The sequence below is a fragment of the Gekko japonicus genome, unplaced genomic scaffold, assembly GCF_001447785.1.
Source record: "Gekko japonicus isolate JY-2015 unplaced genomic scaffold, Gekko_japonicus_V1.1 scaffold1907, whole genome shotgun sequence".
Lineage (NCBI taxonomy): Eukaryota > Metazoa > Chordata > Lepidosauria > Squamata > Gekkonidae > Gekko > Gekko japonicus.
The window spans coordinates 172,200-194,009 of NW_015177071.1; the positions used below are offsets into that span (position 1 = coordinate 172,200).

At 45.3% G+C, this 21,810-nt stretch overlaps 1 protein-coding gene across 2 annotated transcripts in view; it reads left to right on the plus strand.

Moving 5' to 3' along the window:
• STRA6 (stimulated by retinoic acid 6) overlaps window positions 1-21,810 on the plus strand; it is a 73,457-nt gene that overhangs the window by 26,232 nt on the left and 25,415 nt on the right. The window contains exons 4-8 of one of the 2 annotated variants that reach the window (XM_015428227.1): window positions 9,840-9,970; window positions 12,392-12,512; window positions 14,376-14,427; window positions 21,158-21,286; window positions 21,421-21,498. In XM_015428227.1, the coding sequence (XP_015283713.1) occupies window positions 9,840-9,970; window positions 12,392-12,512; window positions 14,376-14,427; window positions 21,158-21,286; window positions 21,421-21,498 (511 nt within the window). The remainder of the gene's footprint in view (window positions 1-9,839; window positions 9,971-12,391; window positions 12,513-14,375; window positions 14,428-21,157; window positions 21,287-21,420; window positions 21,499-21,810) is intronic. The other variant, XM_015428228.1, reaches the window with a different exon arrangement.

A 21,810-nucleotide genomic window follows, 5' to 3' on the forward strand; every position in this document is an offset into this window, starting at 1 on the left:
TTCCTGCTGCTTCAAGGGTTTTATTAATAAATTCTTCTTTGCTTGGCATTTCCAGGCTCTTCCAATATTTTGCATACAACATTATTAGCAGAAGTAGTTAAGAGAGCTCTGAGAGAACTTCTCTTGAGAGAACAGCACTGAGAGAACTGTGACTGGCCCAAGGTCACCCAGCTGGCTTCATGTAGAGGAGTGGGGAATCAAACCTCGTTCTGCTGATTAGAGTCCACCGCTCTTAACCACCACACCACGCTGGCTCTCATTTATAATTAGCATTTGTAAAAGAACTTTCTTGATGATCAGAAGCCTTCCTGCATGTTTCCCTTGCCAGATAGATCCCATATTATGGATGAGGCTGAGAGACATGGCTTCTCTAAAGCCACCTACTGAGTTGGTGGCAGGAACGAGATATAAACTGTGTGGTTCTCAATTCAGAGCTCAGCCTCTTCAGCCACCAGCTCTGACAAGGCTATTCTTGGATATCCTCTCTAAAGCCAGTTCTTGTGATAGGCTGGGGAATGTTTTTGTAGATGCAGGCCTCACCTCAGTCTCTGTGTTCATGGGAGGAACACAACACAATTAGGCAGTTCATGGATACGGACTGACCGCAGCTGCTTCTCTGATCCACACTGGGCAAGGAACACACACAAAAGCTCATGGAAATTGTCAAGAGCAGGGAGCACAATAAAACGATGGGATTTATTACCGAAGAAGAAGAAGAGGAGATTTGATTTATACCCCATCCTTCACTTGGAGTATCAGAGCGGCTTACAACCTCCTTCCCCTCCCCCTCCCCACAACAAACACCCTGTGAGGTAGGCGGGGCTGAAAGAGCTCTTTCCAGAATTGCCCTTTCAATGACAGCTCTTGTCAGAACTACGGCTTGCCCAAGGTCATCCAGCAGCTGCAAGTGGAGGAGTGGGGAATCAAACCCGGTTCTCCCAGATTAGAGTCTGCACACTTAACCACTACACCAAGTTGGCTTCAAACGTGGAGTAGTAGCCAGTAGCTTAGATGGCTTAAAAAAAAAAAAAGAATTAGCGAAATCCAGTGAAAATTGACTAGGGCTATCAGTGGAGCCACCATGATTACTTATTTATTTACTTAAATAACTTCATTTATAGCTTCCCTTGGTTAGAGTTTTGGACTAGGATCTGGGAGACTCTGGTTTGAATCCCCACTCTCACATGGAATCTCACTGGGCGACCTTGAGTCTCTATCATTCTAGCCTACCTCATAGGACTGTTGTGGGGATAAAGTGGAGACGGCAAGAATGTTTTAAGTGGTTATGCGTAGAGTGTAAATGAAGTATTAAATTTGTAAAACTACTCAATATTTGATCAGCCAACTGGTCCTTTCATTATTATATGCAGATGACACCACTATTTTATCTTATTTGGAAGTGAGGCTCAGAAGAGCCCTTTGGGCTCTTACAGCCTACTGCAGGGAGAACTAAATACCTTAGGGAGACTCTAAATACCTTAGAGTCTTTACTTTGGCTTGTTTCAACATTTTACTCTCAAATCTGCTGCAAGGGAAACACTTTTAGGTATCCCGGTCTCAGTGCTTGTGGTTTAGCCAGCTGAATGGAGTTGAAACAGTTGCCCATGTGGTACTTCACAGTTCATTTTATAAGGCTATTAGTTTGGTCTGTTCTCTGCACAGATCGACTTAATGAAACCACCCTTAAGGTGGCCAAATTTTTGCAGTGTGGTTGTTCAGTAAAAAAAAGCAGATGCTTCAATTATTTTATTAAACCATTTTGTATTTTTGAAATTAGTGATTAATGAGGTTATGAATTTTTAATGTTTTTACATGCTTTCATTTGTGTTTAGCTTGTGCTGTTACGTCTGTGTTGGCTGATCTTTGATTGTAATACATAACTACGGCTTGCCCAAGGTCATCCAGCAGCTGCAAGTGGAGGAGTGGGGAATCAAACCCGGTTCTCCCAGATTAGAGTCTGCACACTTAACCACTACACCAAGCTGGCTTCAAACGTGGAGTAGTAGCCAGTAGCTTAGATGGCTTAAAAAAAAAAAGAATTAGCGAAATCCAGTGAAAATTGGCTGGGGCTATCAGTGGAGCCACCATGATTACTTATTTATTTACTTAAATAACTTCATTTATAGCTTCCCTTGGTTAGAGTTTTGGACTAGGATCTGGGAGACTCTGGTTTGAATCCCCACTCTCACATGGAATCTCACTGGGCGACCTTGAGTCTCTATCATTCTAGCCTACCTCATAGGACTGTTGTGGGGATAAAGTGGAGACGGCAAGAATGTTTTAAGTGGTTATGCGTAGAGTGTAAATGAAGTATTAAATTTGTAAAACTACTCAATATTTGATCAGCCAACTGGTCCTTTCATTAATATATGCAGATGACACTACTATATTATCTTATTCGGAAGTAAGGCTCAGAAGAGCCCTTTGGTCTCTTACAGCCTACTGCAGGGAGAACTAAATTCCTTAGGGAGACTCTAAATACCTTAGAGTCTTTACTTTGACTTGTTTCAACCTTTTACCCTCAAATCTGCTGCAAGGGAAACACTTAGGTATCCCAGTGTCAGTGCTTGTGGTTTAGCCAGCTGAATGCAGTTGAAACAGTTGCCCATGTGGTACTCCACAGTTCATTTTATAAGGCTATTAGTTTGGTGTAGTGGTTAAGTGTGTGGACTCTAATCTGGGAAAAACAGGTTTGGTTCCCCACTCCTCCACTTGCAGCTGCTGGATGACCTTGGACAAGCCATAGTTTTGTCAGAGCTTGTGACGGATTCCAAAAAGGGAACACCTAGAGAAGGGCGATGTGCAGACATAGGGCGGGGTGGAGAAATGGAATGTTCGGGAGGTTGATGGACAGAAAACAGACAGGAGGGAGATGGGGACGGAGAGTGAGGGAGGAGGTTGTGAGCGGTTGGAGGTTAACAGCCATAGGGAACTGACACATTTTGGGAAGGATCCCAGAGGGCGTTTTAATTGTTGGAACATATGGAACGTGTATCTGATTAAGGTTGTGCTGGAGGAAAAGGCGAGGTGTCACAGTTAAAGCCGTTTTATTCTGTTAACCAACGGAGTTCGGTCTACTAATTTCCGCCGGTTTTAAAAGCCTTGGAGTGAACCAGGAGAATTTTATAATGATGAACAGAGCCAGTGGGTAAGTGGTCCCCGCTACTACCCGAAGCTAGCAGTGTCCCTCGTAAGAAAAACCCAGAGTGGTGTCCTCAAGGTGGTGGCCTGTAAGAGCCCGTAACAGTCCCTGAGCTCAGGGACTTTCACTCTAAATACCTTAGAGTCTTTACTTTGGCTTGTTTCAACATTTTACTCTCAAATCTGCTGCAAGGGAAACACTTTTAGGTATCCCGGTCTCAGTGCTTGTGGTTTAGCCAGCTGAATGGAGTTGAAACAGTTGCCCATGTGGTACTTCACAGTTCATTTTATAAGGCTATTAGTTTGGTCTGTTCTCTGCACAGATCGACTTAATGAAACCACCCTTAAGGTGGCCAAATTTTTGCAGTGTGGTTGTTCAGTAAAAAAAAGCAGATGCTTCAATTATTTTATTAAACCATTTTGTATTTTTGAAATTAGTGATTAATGAGGTTATGAATTTTTAATGTTTTTACATGCTTTCATTTGTGTTTAGCTTGTGCTGTTACGTCTGTGTTGGCTGATCTTTGATTGTAATACATGAATGAAAAAAGATGGTGTATAAGTGAAGTAAAATGAGTCTTGAGGCAGATTACAGAACTGGAAGACAATGCAACAAAGATGGGGATAATAAACACAACAAATAGTGCAATAACACTGGATTACAAAATTAGAGAATACTCTGTGTAGGAGATCTATGCACATGTCTGTGCTCAGTGCCATCTTGGAGATACTCCTTCCTGGAGGTAGTGCAAGAGGTGGGAGTCAGTTTGGTGTAGTGGCTAGGAGCGCGGACTGTAATCTGGGATAATCGGGTTTGATTTCCTACTCCTCCACATGCAGTTGCTGGTGTGACCTTGGGTCAGTCACAAGTTCTTTCAGAGCTGTTCTCTCAAGAGCAGTTCTCAAAAGAGCTCTCTCAGCCCCACCTACCTCACAAGGTGCCTGTTGCAGGGAGGAGAAGGGAAAGGAGATTGTAAACCGCTCTGAGACTTCTTCGGGTAGTGAAGGGCAGGGTATAAATCCAATCTCTTCTTTTGATGTTGGGATTCATGGGGACAGTGTACTTCCATGGTTGCATTCTACATCTGCAAAACCACTTTAGTGCCCCACTTAAAATTTTAGAGCATTCTTGCTGTTTTTGTTGCTAGATTAAGATAACACAGAATTGTTTCTGTTTCCATGGCCTCTGCGTCAGCAGGTGTCTGCACAGGCTACCTTCCATTGCTGTGGGGGCTGGTTAGTGATGTGGGGGTTATTTTTTTTACCAAGGTTGTTCGTTGGACTGTTGTTGTGAGCTGAGCTGTGAAAACCTCAATAGTTTCATTGCCACAGTTCGGGTGTGGTCAGACGGCATGCTGAGAGCGGGTTAAACTGCTCCGGCCCCATGCGTTGTTTTTTTTAACCTGGAGAATCGCGATCACATTCACCTCCTTGTTCCAGATTGCTGTGCAGCCACATCGCTCCCTGCAGTCCACATGCAGGGGTATGCATCGGTGTTGTTTCTCTCTCTCTCTCTCAGTTTGGGTATGCGCACAGGCGGCCATCTGTAGAACTAAAATTTTCGCATGTGCACAGGAAAGCGATTTCCACTTCAGCCCAACTGCTGTAACACTTCCCTTTAAACTTTAAAGGAGTACTTCCCTTTAAACGTTTACCCCGAAACTGGCCTCCGTGAGATCCCGAACTCATCTAAACGCCAAAACTAGGCACTGTTTAAACATTGTTTTTAAGAACGCGGTGGTGGACCTCCGCCTATGCGCACACCGCCAACGTGGAAGCGGAAGCCTCAGGCAGCTTTCAAGCGGGGAGGGGGTTTAAACTGGAAGTGGCTCGACACTGGAGGAGTGATTAGACGTCAGAAAAGTGCGTCTGGAACTGGAGAATCAGAAAAACACCACTTGGGGACCTGGTATCAAAATACTCCGGGTTAAAGCAGTTTTGAGCCGGAAAGCGACGGCTGGGGACGGGAGGCAGATGTTGACTGTGTGATCGCGCAGATAAAATCCGTTTCTGAGGCGGGCCAAAAGCAGACTAAATGGCCCGTCTGAATGCACCCTTCACGTTTCAGCCTCTTTTAACCAGGGATATGCAGACTCTCTTCTCCCTTATTTTCTGTTCTGGTGGACTTCTGGCAGCACAGGAAATGTTTCAGAACATATGTGCAAAACAGCAAAAGTGAGACACAGCAATGAAACAAAAGAGGCAAAAATAAAATTCTTTTGAGCTTAATGTTGCTTTTCTGCAGACGCATCCAGTGTTCAAGCAGGAATAGAAGTGCCTTTTGCTTTTAAAAAAGGCCCTACTTCTCAGGAAGGGGGAAAACAACACTCATCTCTTTATTTATCTGAGCAGTTTAAATGGAGAGCTCAAAGGAAGGAAAAATATTTCTTCCAGGGAGTCTTTGAAAGAATGTAGACGCTTTTTAATTAAAAGCACATTTTCCAGCTCCATATAGGGCCACTGATTCACTCATGGAGGAAGGCAACTTGAATGTGTAAGCCTTGTAAAAATATTTGTTATTTTTAAAAGTCTGTGACATGTTTTCACCAGCATAGAGTCTGATTTGGCCCTGGTCTGGAAACACTGCCCTCTAGAGGGAGGGGATTTCTACAGAGAGGCTGAGTGAGTGGTTGCCTGGCAACAGGACAAGAGAAGGAGGCGGTGGATTCCCAAGATGGAGAAGCAGGGAGAGAAGGGCCGGAGGCATTTTCCTCCTGAGGGTGGGGAGAATGTCTAAAAGAAGAAGCTCCTGAGGAGAAAAGACTCTGGTGATGGAGAAAGAGAGTTGGCAGAACAGTGGTCCTCTCTTGGCATGGGTGTTTGACTCTTAAAGGTCTTCCTTCTGTTTTCACCCTGACTGTGAGACTGCCTCAGTGTAATGTGTTATTCACACAGTATAATGTATTATTCACACACAAGCTCCCAGCTCTCAACCCCGCCTTTAAATAAAAGCTATTTAAGTGCTGTGCAGGAGGTTTTGAATGGGCCATCCACAGTTCTGTGACCACGAACATGGGCCTTTTACAGCCACAAGGGTTACAAGTCAGTGTTCCCTCTAAGCTGAGTTAGTGTGAGCTAGCTCACAGGTTTTTAGCTTCCGGCTCACACATTTTTGTCTGAGCTCAGGAAGGACGACTCTAAAGGAAACGATGCAGGAGCCAAATCGCTTGCCCACAACTATCAATGCCAGTAGCTCACAAAGTAGAATTTTTGCTCACAGGATTCCACAGCTTAGAGGGAGCACTGGTTACAGTGGTAATTGCTGCCGCCAACAGTCTGAATATCTCCTGCTGGAAGGATCTGTCGCTTCCAGCAGGAGATATTCTTTCGCATTCGTTAGTGGCAGCAGTTCTTACTCAGAGAAAAATTGTTATTCCTAGGAGGAAGGGAAAGGGTTGCCTTACTGGGAGGAGACCCAGGATGGCCACAGGACTTTTCCAAGCTCCTGGACAAGTGGGAACAGGGCTTCTGAGACTGTTCGCTTACATTTGGTGTTAGTGGTAGGATGCCATTGTGTGTGAAGGAGCACACACGTACTTCTTCTCAGCAGGTTAGGCTGAGAGCGGGTAACAGGTGTAAGGAAACCCAGCACGTTTCGATGGCAGGGTGGAGATTCAAACCAAATGTGAATCCAACGCTTTAACAACTATAGCAACACTGGCTGTCATGTCAAGTAGATATGTTGGAAGGAAGGGTGTGTGATTCTTCGTCCTCCAGTTTCTGAGGTAGCCGTGTTGGTCTGCCGTAGAACAGCTAGATTAAGAGTCCAGTAGCATCTCAGAGACCAACAAGATTTTTCGGGTAGAAGCTTTCAAGAGTCAAAGCTCCCTTCATCAGACCACAAGGATGTTGCCGCCATTTTGAAGTCATTTAAAAATACCACAAGTGACATTTGCTACCTTCCAGTTCTCAGGAATGGAGGCAGATTTTAAGGAAAGATTACATATTTTTGTCAGGAGATCCACAAGTTCACATTTGAGTTCTTTCAGAACTCTCGGATGTATGCCATCTGGGCCTGGTGATTTATCAGTTTTTGTCTATCAGTTTTAAGACCTCCTCTCTCGTCACCTCAATCTGACTCAGGTCTTTCAACACCCCTCCCAAAATCAGCGGTTCTGGAGTGGGCAAGCACTTCTCATCTTCCACAGTGAAGACAGAGGCAAAAAATGCATTTAGCTTCTCAGCCATTTCCCTATCATCCTTCAGTACTTCTTTTACCCCTTGGTCATCCAAGGGCCCCACTGCCTCCCTGGCTGGTTTCCTACTTCTAATGTATTTGAGGAAAGTTTTATTGTTGGTTTTTACGTTTTTTGCTATATGCTCCTCATATTCCCTTTTTGCATGCCTGACCTCAGACTTTCATTTTATTTGCCATAGCCTGTGTTCCGTTTTATCAGCCTCACTGTGACTAGCTTTCCAACTGCTTAAAGGAATCCTTTTTACCTTTTACAGCTTCCATTACTTTGTTTGTTAACCATGTAGGCTTTTTCTTATACCTGTTTGTGCCTTTCCTAACCTGCGGAATATATTTTATTTGAGCTTCTAGAATTGTAGTTTTAAACAGTTTCCAAGCTTCCCCAATGGTTTTGACCCTTTCTACTTTTCCCTTCAGTTTCCTCCCCACATGTCCCCTCATATCAGAAAAATTACCCCTTTTAAAGTTAAAAGTGGTTGTGTGAGTCTTTTTGGCCAATTCCCTATTTGTACAAATGTTGAACTCAACAACATTATGATCACTGTTTCCAAGCGGTGCAATCACTTTTACATCTCTCACCAGGTCTTGAGTGTTACTTAGGACCAAATCAAGGATCGCCTCTCCCCTGGTAGGTTCCATGACCATCTGCTCCATAGCACAGTCATTTAGAGTGTCTAGAAACTCAATCTCTTTCTCTCGACTAGAACACATATTGACCCAATCAATGTGTGGGTAGTTAAAATCACCTATTACGACACAGTGTTTTTGTCTAGCTGCTATCTTTAATTCATTCATCATTTTATAATCCTCCTCTATCTTTTGATCCGGTGGGCGATAACAAACTCCCAGTGTTAAGTTTCCTTTTGGCCCCCCTATTTCAACCCATAGAACTTCCAGAAGCGAATCCAATTCACTTAGCCTCTCAATCTTTCTAGACTTTATACCCTCTCTGACATACAGAGCCACCCCACCTCCAACCCTTCCCCCCCTATCCTTCCGATATAATATATAACCGGGAATCACCGTATCCCACTGATTTTCCTCATCCCACCAAGTTTCTGAAATACCCACAATGTCTATTTTTCCCTCTGACACCAAGCACTCCAACTCCCCGATTTTACCTCGGACACTTCGAGCATTTGTATAGAAACAGCTGTAATTTCCCATACTGGTTAAGCCTGCCACCTTCCTCTTGCAATCTCGAGACCTTGTCAGGCAGTCCATGTCACTAGCCATGGTCTCAGTGGACAATTTCAATCCACCTCCCTGTAGAAAAGCAACAGGTACCCCCTCATCTCTCTGAGATGAGCCAACCCGAACCAGAGACTTTTCATCTCCTGTCGGCTTTCCCCCAATATTCAGTTTAAAAACTGCTCTGCCACCTTTTTGATTTTAAGCGCCAGCAGCCTGGTTCCTTCTCGGGACAAGTGGAGACCGTCTCGCCTGTACAGCTCCCTCTTGTTCCAAAAAGAATCCCAGTGCCTAACAAACCTGAACCCTTCCCCTCTACACCATCGTCTCATCCACGCATTGAGACTCCTGATCTGTGCCTGTCTCTCCGGCCCTGCGCGTGGAACAGGTAGCACTTCTGAGAAGGCTACCTTGGAGGTCCTGGCCTTGAGTTTCCTGCCCAGCAGCCTAAATTTCTCCTCCAGGACCTCACGACTGCATTTCCCCACATCGTTGGTGCCGACATGCACCACGACCACTGGCTCCTCCCCAGCACTATCTACCAGCCTATCTAAAACACGCGTAATGTCCGCTACCTTTGCACCAGGCAGGCAAGTCACCATACGGTCAGTACGCGGGTTCGCCACCCAGCTGTCTACCTGCCTAAGGATCGAATCACCCACTACCAAGAGCCCCCCTCCCACCCTGCCCAGGGATGGTTCCTTGGTGCAAAAGGATAACCGCTCACCAGCTGGGGAAGAGGTCCCTTCTGAGGGCACATTCCCCTTATCCTCAGCACGGTGCCCTGTTTCCCCTAGACCCTCATGCTCCCTGACAGCAGCGGGGCTGCCAGATCCAGAGTGGGACGTAGCTAACAAGTCCCCGAGAGTCTTTTCTGTGCGCCTAGCTGACTGTCTCTGCTTCTCCAGGTCAGCCACCTTGGCCTCAAGGGAGCACACACGTTCCCTGAGAACCAGGAGCTCCTTGCACCGAGCACACACCCAAGACTTCTGCCCAGTGGGCAGATAGTCATACATGTGACACTCTGTGCAAAACACTGGATAGCCCCCAACCCCCTGCTGGCATTCTGGCTTCATAATTCTTTTAAAATAAGTAAATGTAATCCCCCTTTTAAATCCCTTTGTATTTATGTGTTTTTTTCTTGTCAAAGTCAAATTACTTTATGGGGAAAACAAGGAGCCTAGGGTTTTCACTTTCTGCCTCTTCTTGGGCGTCTCACAGAGCCCCTAGTCCAAGAGTCCCTGGGCTAAGAGCCACGGACTGTTGCTTTCCAGAGTCTTGAGATTTCCTCTTCTTTTTTCCCCCTTCACAGACCCTTTGATTTTGTTTCGATGTTCAGCAATCGATGGCCATTTGGTTTTGCATTTGGAGCGACGGCTGACAAACTGATGTTCCTGTTTACACAAGACTTCCCCCAACCGACAATGCCTAACTGGGCTAGAGGTAAAAAAACATGGCTTGAGAAGCAATGGGGGAAGAGGGGACGGAGCAGGGTTTTCTTCTCTGATGAATCTGTTAATCCTCCTGTGCTCAACTGGGTTCTACAATATTGCGTTTATGGAGGGCTGCTTTGGAAAATATTATTGAAACTGGAAATCAAGTTGGCTGGAAGAAGCTGGGAATGGGGCTTACTTTGTGTGTGTGGATTGGGAATACCTGGAAAACAAGCTGTTGGGGGGGGGCATTTGCATGAGAGAATAAGTAGGTGGGGCAAGAGAAAGCACCTCTTCCTACCCACTAATTCTCTCCTGAAAATGCTGTGTTTGTTTTTCAAGGGAGTCTGAAATGTCTGTATTTGCATTTATGTGTTGTAATTTCTACGCAGAAGTTAGTTTCATGTGGGAAATTCCACATATTGGTTTATAGCATGTGACGATCCTGCACATGTATGAATTACTGTGTGTTGACATTGAGATTCAGCTGCCTTGTCAAAATTGATGTGCATTTAGGAAAGTCAAATGTTGCGATCCTTCTGTGGTACTAATAATTTTTCTGTGATGAAGATCACAGGGTGTCTGTTGTGGGGAGGGGAAGGGAAAGGAGTTTGTAAGCTGCTCTGAAGGGCGGGGTATAAATCCAGTTCCTCCTCCTCCTCCTCCTCCTCATCTTCTTCTGTTTCCCAAATCTGCTCTCCTCCAATCTTTTTGGAAGACCACAGTCCAAGTGCACTGTCACACCATCCAGACAGAAAGATGCACATTTTCTTGCCCTGAAAAGATCCCACCCACATCTGTGCCATTTTCCTTGCCGTCAGCTCCTCACAGACATTTTCTCCACTGTACCACCCATTGGGGAGAGAGGTGTGGTATAAATGAAGGACATAAATACGCAAGTAGATGGGATTTCAGGGGGCCATGTCAAAGAAAAGGGAGAACCAGACAACGAATGCCGCCTGCAGGCCCTTATCTAGCCACTCACCCCAGCATTTGAGAGTCTGGGACTACTGAAGGCTTGCTAAACAGATCCTGCAGCCAATCAGATGATAGCTACTCACAAGCAGCAAGCATGAGACTGAAGCACTGAATTACACAGAGCTAGGAAAGACCAAGGGCTGTGGCTCAGTGGTAGAACACCTGCCTGGCATGCAGAAGATCCCAGGCTCAGTCCTCAGCGTCTCCGGCTTAATGGATCAGGTAGCAGGTGATATGAAAGCCAGCCCTGGGGACCCAGAGAGCTGCTGCCAGCCAGAGTAGAAAATACCGACTTTGATATACCAAGGCTCTGACTCAGTATAAAACAGCTTCATGTTTTCACAGCTTTCGAGGTAGGGGTCACGGCTCAGTGGTAGAGAGCATCTGTCTTCCACGCAGAAGTTCTCAGGTTCAATCCCCAGCATCTCCATCTAAAAGGCTCCGATAGCAGATGACGTGAAAGCCTTGAGACCCTGCAGAGCTGCTGCCGGTCAGAGTAGACAATACCAACCTTGATATACCAAGGCTCTGAATCGGTATAGAGCAGCTTCAGCTTGGGGGCTCAGTTCTGAGATTCCAGAGCTTAACCAAAAGATGGTTGAATTTGCTGACTTGGAGAGCAAAGACATCCTCTTTTGCCTTCTAGGGCTAACACAGGCTAGGCTGTACTAGGAACGGTACCATTTTGCAGAGACTGTAAAGACAACCAAGAGCCCAAACAGACATTCCAGCTCCCCTTCTGCATCTTCTGTTTACTTACTGAGGGTGTCATTTTGGAGTAAACTTAAGCAGTGGAGAGAGGAGAAATGTCAATTAACAAAATATTCCATATGAGGGAACTAAAAGGCAGCCAGACCTCCAATTGGCAGGAAAAGGGCTCATTTTCTTAGTGTCGAAGGTGTAGAGTTGTATGACGCAGCCCTGGATTCCCTCCTTACAAGAGACCTTACAAGAGATCTCCAGACAGACAGTTGAACAGAGACATTGGATGTTATAAATAAAATGACTTTATCCAAAGAATAGTAACAAGCTTACATCAGACATTTTTTTGGTGAACATATACAACAAACTTGCACTGGTCAGTTCGTTTCATGGGTCACAACTGTCTTTCGAGCCACTAGTTGCTCAAAATGTATAACAACATCTTTTGACCTGTGGTAACATTTCCAATTTATACAGACCAAATATCTCCAATTCTTAATTTCTAGATTAGGGATTCCTACTACCAAGATGGTTTTCAGTAACCTAACATCAAAGACAGGCTGTATCAGTTTAAGAGTATATTGGCAATAGATCAGCTTTACTTACAGTAATGACAGGAGAGGATATTAATGCACAACCCCAGTGAGCTACAGTAGCTGTTCTATATGAGATTGGGGAGTAACGATGGTTTATGCAGCTGTTGGGAGAACAGAATCAAGCCATGCTCCCTTGCAATTCTTTTTTGTTACAGTCTTTTGGATTATGCTCATCGCCATTGAAGTGGGCTTCTCCTCGTATCCTTTCTTTGCCTGCCTTTCAACGAATTACCAGAGAACTGGAGCCATCCTGGGATGCCTTTATTCACTGAGCTGGTGAGCAAAGTGTTAGTTGGAGATACTGGCATAAGTGCCACTTATGGAGACTGTGAGGTGTTCCACTGCAAGAGAACCCAAGGGTGTCTCTGGAAAGCTACTGGTGGTTACTGCCAGAATTGGGCAGAATGATACAGGATTTCCAATTGTGAACATCTTTTTTTGCCACTTCCCGGCAGGATTGCATGCAGACTTCCTTGGGATCAAGGCAGCCAGACACAGAACCATGAATCCTCAGCCAGAATTTTGAGTCAGACAGTGACTTACCCCTGACAGTCCTTACCCCTGCCAATGAATAGGAATTGCCGTTTGCTAACTTACTTTGGCCTTCCGTCTCAGGCTTTAAAAAAAACAAAATAGTTCTTCCCTCACTCTTCCCTTTGTTCAAGAGAAGAACAGATGCTGCCAGAATAGGCAATTGCCCATTTTGTGTGTGCTTCTAAGAGCTGATGGTGCCCCTGGGTGAGGATGGGTCAGTGTCAATGTTCCCTCTAAGCTGTAGAGTCCTGTGAGCAAAAATTCTACTTTGTGAGCCATTGGCATTAAAGTTGCGATCAAGCAGTTTGGCTACTGCATAAATTAGTTTGCTCAGGAAGCCATCCTTCCTGAGCTAAGACAAGAATGTGCAAGCTGGAGGCTAAAAAACTGTGAGCTAGCTCACACTAACTCAGCTTAGAAGGAACACTGGTCAGTGTGCAGTGGCATCTTGATGGTTTCATTTAGGACTCTCACGGGCTGGGGTGCCAGTCAAAGGGAGTCCAGAACAGGCCAAGGTCAGGAGCCAAGAAGACAGCGCAAAGTCCAAAAAGCCAAGCCGGGGTCAGGAGCCAGGAACACAGAGCCAAGTCCAAAGCCAGGGGGTCCGAAGGTCTAGGTGCCAGAGCCGAGCCGGAGTGGATGCTAGCAGCACGAAGCTGACTTGTTGCTTCCCCGAAGAATACTGCCCAGAGTGTGGAGTTAAATGCTGCTACCGATTAGCCAGCTGCACGATCGGCCAGGCTCCTGTTAGAGCTCTGGGCTGGCTGAGCGTGTTCCCTGTAGCCTGGCCTCTCTTTGCCGCAGTCGCTCCCTTAAACGAGTCACACGTGGGGGTGAGTCAGGAGGACTTTCAGCTTGTAGCTCTACTGGGGCCAGGTGTGAAGACTGCTGTTACTGGCACTTGTCACCTATCCTCCTCTGCTGCTTCAGAGGGGCCAGCTGTGGTTTCTGCAGGCTCTGTCAGCTCATCCTCATCCATGCCCATGACAGGACTGCCATTTGATTAACGTGGTCCTAAATTACGATGTTAAATTTTGGCTTTATGGGTTTTTTTAACGTAATTTGTGTATTTTATCAATATTGTAAGCTGCCTTGGGCTCCATAAGGAAAAAAAGGTGGCTAATACATATATAATAAATAAATAAAATCTTCCCCTGCTCTCTGGGAGCATGCAGTGAATTAGTGGATTGAAGGAGTGACTTAGGGTTAGGGCTTCTGTCCACTGAAGGCACTGCTGGAAACTGCTGATGTGTGGACAGTTTCGAGCTCCATGTGAAGGGGGCCGTGTGTGTGTGTGGAATGTTCAAGTCAGAATTGAGCGGCCTCGGAAAGAAGTCATTGAGAAGAGGTTTTCAGACGGGAAGAAAGGATGATCAGTCCCCAAACTAGTAATTTTATCGTTGCTGATGACAGCACCCTGCATTGAGTATTGAGGGGAGTCTGCATGGGCGGGCAGGAGGATATCCATGTGGATCCATTTGGAACACTGTTATGTGGGGATTCAGCCATGGAAGTCTTGCTTAAGAAAAGTGCAAATGCATATTCTGTGATTGCTACAACTTCAAGGGTTCTCAGCAACTCCATTGTTTTGTGGTTTTTTTGCAGGTTAATAGTCATGCTCATAGATGTTGGTCAGTGCCCTCATGGAGACAATAGTGTATGTATGTAATTATGACTGGTTTTTTTCTAATGAATATTGCATGTTCTGAAAGCGTATTGATACAGCTACCTTGGGAAAGCTGCAGAGGTCAAGGTCAACATGGAGAAATAATGTGAATACTAACATATTTGCTTTGGCCTTAGGAGAGCTGCCTGAGGGCTGTTGTACTAGTGAACCCCAAGTGCTGATATTTAATATGAAAAAGAAATCCAAGTATTTCAGCTTCGTAAAGTTGTGGATTTGGGTGATCAGCAGCAGAGGCAGGGCCTCCTATTGTGACTGTCTTGTTAGGTATACGGTACCTAATTTCTCCTCCTGCTGTCAGCATCTCCCAGTACTGTAGGCTGAATGATGTTAACTAGAACCTCTAATGATAATGGCATTTTGATCATTACCTTTTGTGTTTGTAGAGTGGGAAGGCAGGTTATCAGTATTCAGATGGGGAAAAAAAATAAAGGTTAGCCCTTTCCACTGAAGTGCCTCCTTGGGGGCGCCTGGCAAGAGAGCTGTGCACTGATCCTGTGCTGGTCCCAGGTTCTTGAATGAGAGTGTTTGCCCGACAGAAGACCCAGACTGACCCAGTACCTGAATGGGAAAGGTGGCATCAGAACAGATGAAGAAGCAAACCAATTATCCTGAGTCATTTTATCTTCCCTGTATGTATCACTTCCAGGCTCATGCCTGCAGAAGAACTGCTGCCCTATGTGTGTGGATTGAGGTGTCTTTAGATAGGTAGCTGCCATGAGTTTGTTTGTTTATTTCATTCCATTTGTTGATCGCCTATCCCCACAGTTGTGGGGCTCTGGGTGCTGTACAGAGTACTAAAAATATAAAAGCATAAGCATAAAACCAAGCCCAACAACATACAGTAATTAAAACAAGTGGCAAACATTTTGTAGCTCCCTCCCCTGTCTTGTCTGTGGGTGCTTCACGTGTTCAGGGGGGAGTAAGCTCTGTAAGGAGTAGGGGTCCAAGTAGTGTGCCAGCCATGATGTTTAATTGTTACTGTCTTCAACCGAAGGCCTGGTGGAACATCTCTGCCTTGTGGGCCCTGTGGAATTGCATAAGATCCCGCAGGGCCCTGATGTTTCTTGGCAGAGAGTTCCACCAGGTTGGAGTCAGGACCGAAGGAGCCCCGGCCCTGGTCAAGGGCAGTCAGATCTCTCTGGGTCCAGGGACGACCAGTGAGTTGTTCTGTGAAGAGCGTAATGCTCTCCCGAAGGAGCCCCGGCCCTGGTCAAGGGCAGCCGGATCTCTCTGGGGCCATGGACGACCAGCAAGTTGTTCTGTGAAGAGCGTAATGCTCTCCCGGGGGTGTAACGGAGGAGGCGGTCCCACAGATATGTCGGTCCCAGACTGCTCAAGCCCTTGAAGGTCAGAACCAGAACCTTGGACTTGACTCAGTGCTCCACTGGAAGCCAGTGCAGCTGGCACAGCATAGGTCGGATATTCGCAGTCAGTGGCGTTCCTGTTAGGATGTGCACTGCCACATTCTGGATCAGTTGGAGCTTCTGGGTCAGTCTCAAGGGCAGGCCAGTGTAGAGTGACTTACAGTAGTCTAGCCTGGAGGTGACCATCGCATGGGTTACTGTGGCTAGGTGGGAGCATGACAGGAAAGGGGCCAGCTGCCGGGCTTGGCGTAGATGGAAAAATGCCAGCCTGGCTGTGTGTGTGACCTGGGCCTCCATGTTAAGTGGGCATCCAGGATCACACCCAGGCTCCTGACAGACTGCACCCATGTTAATGGCGCCCCGTCAAGAGCCGGTAAGCTGAACTCGAGCCCTGAAGCCCCTCCTGCCAGCCACAGAACCTCTGTCTTTGTCGGATTCAGTTTCAGTCTGCTCTTTTTTTAATCATCCCACCACAGCCTCCAAATCCATGGCCAGATTTTTGGGGGCGACATCCGGGTGGCCGCCCAAAAGCAGATGCAACTGGGTGTCATCAGTGTATTGGTGACTCCGAGCCAGCTGGGCAAGGGGGTGCATATAGACGTTAAACAACATTGGGGGCAGCACTGCAGCACTGCCCCTTGAGGCACACCACATTCCAGTGGGTGTCTCCTGGACTGATGCGCCACCCTCTGTCCCTGACCATGGAGGAACGAGGTAAGCCACCGAAGGGCTACCTTGCGACCTCTTACGTTGGCAAGGCGGTGGATCAGGAGGTCATAAGCAATCATGTTGAACGCTGCCGTAAGGTCTAATAAGAGTAGCAGCGCCAACCTGCCTTGATCCAGCTGTCTATGGAGATCGTCTGCTAAGGCAACCAAGACCGTTTCCGTCCTGTGGCCAGGGCAGAAGCTGGACTGGAATGGATCTAATGCTGATCATCCAGGAAACCGTGGAGCTGTTCAGCCACCACTTTCTCAGTCACCTTGCCCAGGAATGACAGGTTTGAAACCAGGCAGTAAATTGTAGGACCAGAGGGATCCTGGGTTGGTTTTTGCAGAAGCAGTTCAAGAGTCAGAAACACAGCTGTTACATGTGTGGTTTCAGGACCACGGACAGGTCTCAAGGGAGCTGTAGGTAGGTAAGGCCAAACTAGATGTTGCAATGAAGGCTTATGTAAAGCTTCCGGAAAGAAGGGCTTGTTTGTTTTAATGGAATAGGAGGCTGTCAGTCTAAGGCAAACCCCCCCCCCCCCTTTTTAACCTTTCCTGACCAGCATTTCCCCCCCCACTTCTTTCACCTGTAGGGGGAAATGTACGAGTCTACCTGTGTATTGAAATAGGTGGCAAGTTTGACTGTAAAGATGGCCAGTGGGGAAAAGGGTTAATTCATCCTTCCTCCTTTGTTGTGTGTGTTTATTGAGAGTCAGAGTGATATAGCAGTTGAAATGTTGGATTAGGATCTGGGAAACCCAGGTTCAAATCCCCACTCTGCCATGGAAGCCTGCTGGGTGACCTTGGGCCAATCACACACCCTCAGGATAAACTGGAGGAGAGGGTAAGGATGTAAGCCACTTTGAGTTCCCATTGGGGAGAAAGACGGGATATAAATAAATAATAAAAAAAATTAGATATTTAATATCCCACTTTGCTTCCCAAGGAAACCCAAAACTGGCCTACAACATATTATCCTCTCCTGCCTTTTAACCTCATAACAATAACCCTGTGAGGTAGGTTAGGCTGGGAATGAGAGAGACCAGCCCAAAGTCACTCAGCAAGCCTCACGGCACATCAGGGATTCGAACCTGGGTCTCCCAGATCCTAGTCCAACAGTTAAACTCATTTTCCACCCCTTTCGTTATATGTGACTGGCTTAATTGCTGTCACCATCATATTTAGGAAGAGCTTCAGGTGCTGCCCCAATACTTGTCAGGAGCTGCCTGGGCACAGAAACATAGGCCTCAAAGATCAGAGCATATTTAATTAATTTCTTTAGAAAATGTGGAATCTACTTGTAATGTTCAAAGGATGCTTGATGTGGAGAACAATGAGGCTATCACAAGGAAGCAATGGAAGTGCTGGGGCTTTGCAGGTCAAGAGGCAGAGATTGGTGGCTCCGGAGGCAGAGTCACCGGGAAGCCGTCTAATTTATTTATTTACTTCATTTACACCCTGCTCTTCTCCCCAATGGGGACCCAAAACAGCTTACATCATTCTCCTTGCCTCCATTTTATCCTCATAGCAACCCTGTGAGGTAGGTTAGACTGAGTGCCAGTGATTTGTCCAAGGCCATCCAGCAAGCTTCCAAGACAGAGTACAGATCTGAACTCGGATCCTACTCCAACGCTTACTGTCAGAAGATGGAGGTTCAGCTGCTAATATCTGCAGCCCTGACCTGGCTAGCTCAGGCTAGCCTGCTCTTCATCAGATCTCAGCCCTCATTAGCATTTGGGTAGGAGACCAGGGTCCCAATGTGGAGGGAGGCAATGGCAAATCACCTCTGAACATCTCTTACCTTGGAAACCCCACAAGGTCACCATAAGTCTACTGTGACTTGATGGCATGGTCTCCACCACTACCAACATCTGGAGATCAAGCTGCTGTTAAAGTCTCCATAGCAGGCATCAGAGAGAAAGTTGGCAGCCTTATAAATAACTCAGATACTTCCTGGGGAATCAAAACACATACTCCTAGAGAGTATTCTTCTGGCTTTTGGTTGTGTGCTCTCATGATTTGGATAAGATTTTTGGCATCATCTGTTGCTGCTATCAGTGGACATTGTGCCGTAGTGAAGATGGGAATCACTTCTGGAAATTTTGAATCCATCCTAAAAGCTCTTTCCCCCCGTTTTCTTTTTTTGTTGAAACATTTTTTGAGCGGCATTGCAGCTCTTCCAAAGCTCCAGGCCATTTACCAAACTCATAAAAGCAATATTAAAAAGACAGCTGGAGTTGAAAACATTGCAATGCAAAAACAACAAAAAACAAATAAACGCCAAGACCCTAGAGCAGCATGATTTTTAAAAATGTAAAAAAAGGACCTATTTCCCAAAAGCCAATCTAAAAGGACATAGGGAGCCCTAGGGAGATCATTGTTACCTGTGCTCAAGTCACGTATTCTTTTTTTTTCTTTTTTTTAAAGTTGGGTACATTTTGATGTGACCTAAGCAATCTTAAGTAAACAGTAAGAAAGTATCTGATATCTTAGTGATTTACTTTTCTGGTCTTGTTTCTAATATCTCTAGAATATCCTTAGGCATACAACTGTGAAAATCTGTGCTCCGCGTGTCCCCTTGCTATCTTTCAAGAAGGAGGCAATAAAATTCCATTAAACTTGCAAAGGGCAAAAGGTCCCAAGGGCTTCTTCAGTCCCTTAGGGTCCCTCGATACGTCCCAGCCATCGATATATTCTCCACACAAATTGTGGAACTTATCATGAGAGCTTTGAAAGTGCCAGGTTTGCCAGCAACTATGTATCAGAACCTGATAGACAGCTAGAATTGTAAAAAGAAAAATCTGATTTTTCTCACCTCAATTAAGGCCATATTTAGGTGGAATTGACATTGCCTACCAGACCTTGGTGTTCTGCTGTATGTGGCAGTTTACTAGTGATTCTTAACAGAAACCATACAGTAGCCCAGTCCACTATCATTCCATATCTCAAAGGGTTGACATGCTTCAGTAGTATTCCTGTATCTCTTGGAAGTTCTTTACCAACAAGAATTTTTTTCCCTTAACTTGCTTGATTTAGTAGTCTGCCTTTTTTGCTGAGACTCCCCAAAGTGGATTACAATTGCTTTAAAACAGTGCAGTAATACAGTTTCATAGGTACAAAACAATGTGTTAATTTGAATATAAAACTAGAAAAAGTGGGAAAATGACAGTAAACTAACTTTTAAAAAATGGAGTAGTTTAAAAAAGCGTAGGGTTTTTTTAAGAGGAATGTCTTAAAAATAGATTTCCCATTATCCATGCTGTCAACATTCATTTGTCCGTCAACAAGGAGAGCTTTCCTAGATAAGGTCAAAGCTTTTTATGTGTATGTAAAACTTCTGGCTGTTCTGAGAGGCAAAGATTGACTTAGTATGGCTAGAAGTTCTACACTATATGGAACAAACAATGTGAATTTGGAAGCTTAAATATTTGTTCTCTTTTACACAGTAAGACTTATTTTCACTAGGTTTTGTGTAACTTGATTTAATCTCCCTTTTTATTTACAGTTGTTTGATTTAATGTGACTGTGATAACTTTTTTTGTAATAAAAAGAGTAGTATCCCCCATAGTCCCAGAATGCAGATGATATATAGTACAACTTAATACATCCAAGGTAGACCATCCAAATATTTGGGAAGTGGTGGTGCTCTTTAAACAGAAATACTATATCATGACCTGGATAGCTCAGGCTAGCTTGATCTTGGGAGCTAAACAAGGCCAGCCCTGGTTAGTACTTGGACAGGAAACCACAAAGGAAGCCCAGGGTTACTCCACAGAGACAGGCAATGGCAAACCACCTCTGTTTGTCTCTTGCCTATGGAGTCACCATAGGTTGGCTGTGACTTGACAGTGACGTGAAGAATAGCTAGGTTGATGTGACAGTATAACAACATAATGCATCAAGGCAAGATCAGAGAGTTGAAAACCAACCAGAAAACAATAATTAAAGCCTTATTGAAATACCTTGCTCAACTGACTTGCTCTGATGAGCTGTTTTGCTCCTATTCACACCATTATTTTGATTTCCTAAGGAAAATGTGAATAAGTGTGAAAAGCCTATCTGGGCTGGATGGCTGAGCATGCAATGAGCACAGTTAACCTGTTTTTGTTTATGTGCTTTGTTGATCCCCCACTTTTCTCTAAATGACCCAAAGCCCCCATCATTCTGCCCTTCTCCATTACTGCTTAACTGAAAAGTCTGTAAATTGGAGTATTAGTTTCGGGCAATAGCCTTGGTTGTAATTATAGAGGTTGGCTGCTTATGGATAGTGCTGCTGAGAGCCACTACAGGCTCCCAGACAACAATACCCTGCAGGTCCCACCTCCACTCCCTAGACACAATCCAGACATTCTATGAAAAGAAATCATGTGACTTACCTGGCTCTGTAGGCCCCTGGAGTAGCCAGGATCCCCAAAATTTTGACCCCCTGGTTTCTGTCCATGGTACCACTTTCACCTTTGAATCGCACCAGCAATTGTAGACACATGCTCGGGGAACAGGATATTTGATTTCCAGGATGAGTAGCAGCTGTTCTTCCTGTGTATAAATTAAGTAGAGTTTGCAGTTTGTAAGAGAAGGTGGGGGAAGGCATACAGGTAATGCTGTCAATCTGCTTTTTGTGTTCAGTTTTTACAGGAGTATGAAAACTTAATTCTGTTTTGGCCTTCACTCCTGTGCCAGTTTTTCCTGCTCGCCCGATTTCTTCAAATCATTGTGAAATCATTCAAAATCTGTAGTGGGCAGGCTATTCTAAGCGTGAGTATTTTTAAAGAAATGGTGTATTTCCATTACTTTTTTCTTATTATTCTTCCTTGTTTTCTCGAGATTCCTTTCCTTAGGTCTTCATATTCTCTGCCTTTACTGTACATAGCAGGTGTTTTTTGTTTCAGAGATGGACCCCCAATGGATATGAAATCCGTGTGAACGAAGGTGATCCTCAAACAGACTGTTCCCCAAAAGGCAGTGAGGTAGTCTTAACAGTCCACTGAAATCAGTGGGCTTAGGGAGGGGTAACTGTGTTTAGGATTGAACTGTTAGTGTTCTAAGAAATAAGCTCAGTTCCATACCTGCTTCATTTTGATTCAGGTTAGCTACTCTAATGACAAAGTTATAGTATTCCAGATCTGGTGTAAAATAAATGGACAGTCTCTGCTCCTTCATCCACCACCATTCCACCTTTCAAAATGTCACATCAGTGCCTTTCCTCTTTCCCATCTTTTAAAGGTTTGCAGGTGTGGGAACTCTCTTGGCAGTCTGTGCTGTTCAACTGTAGTCCTTCA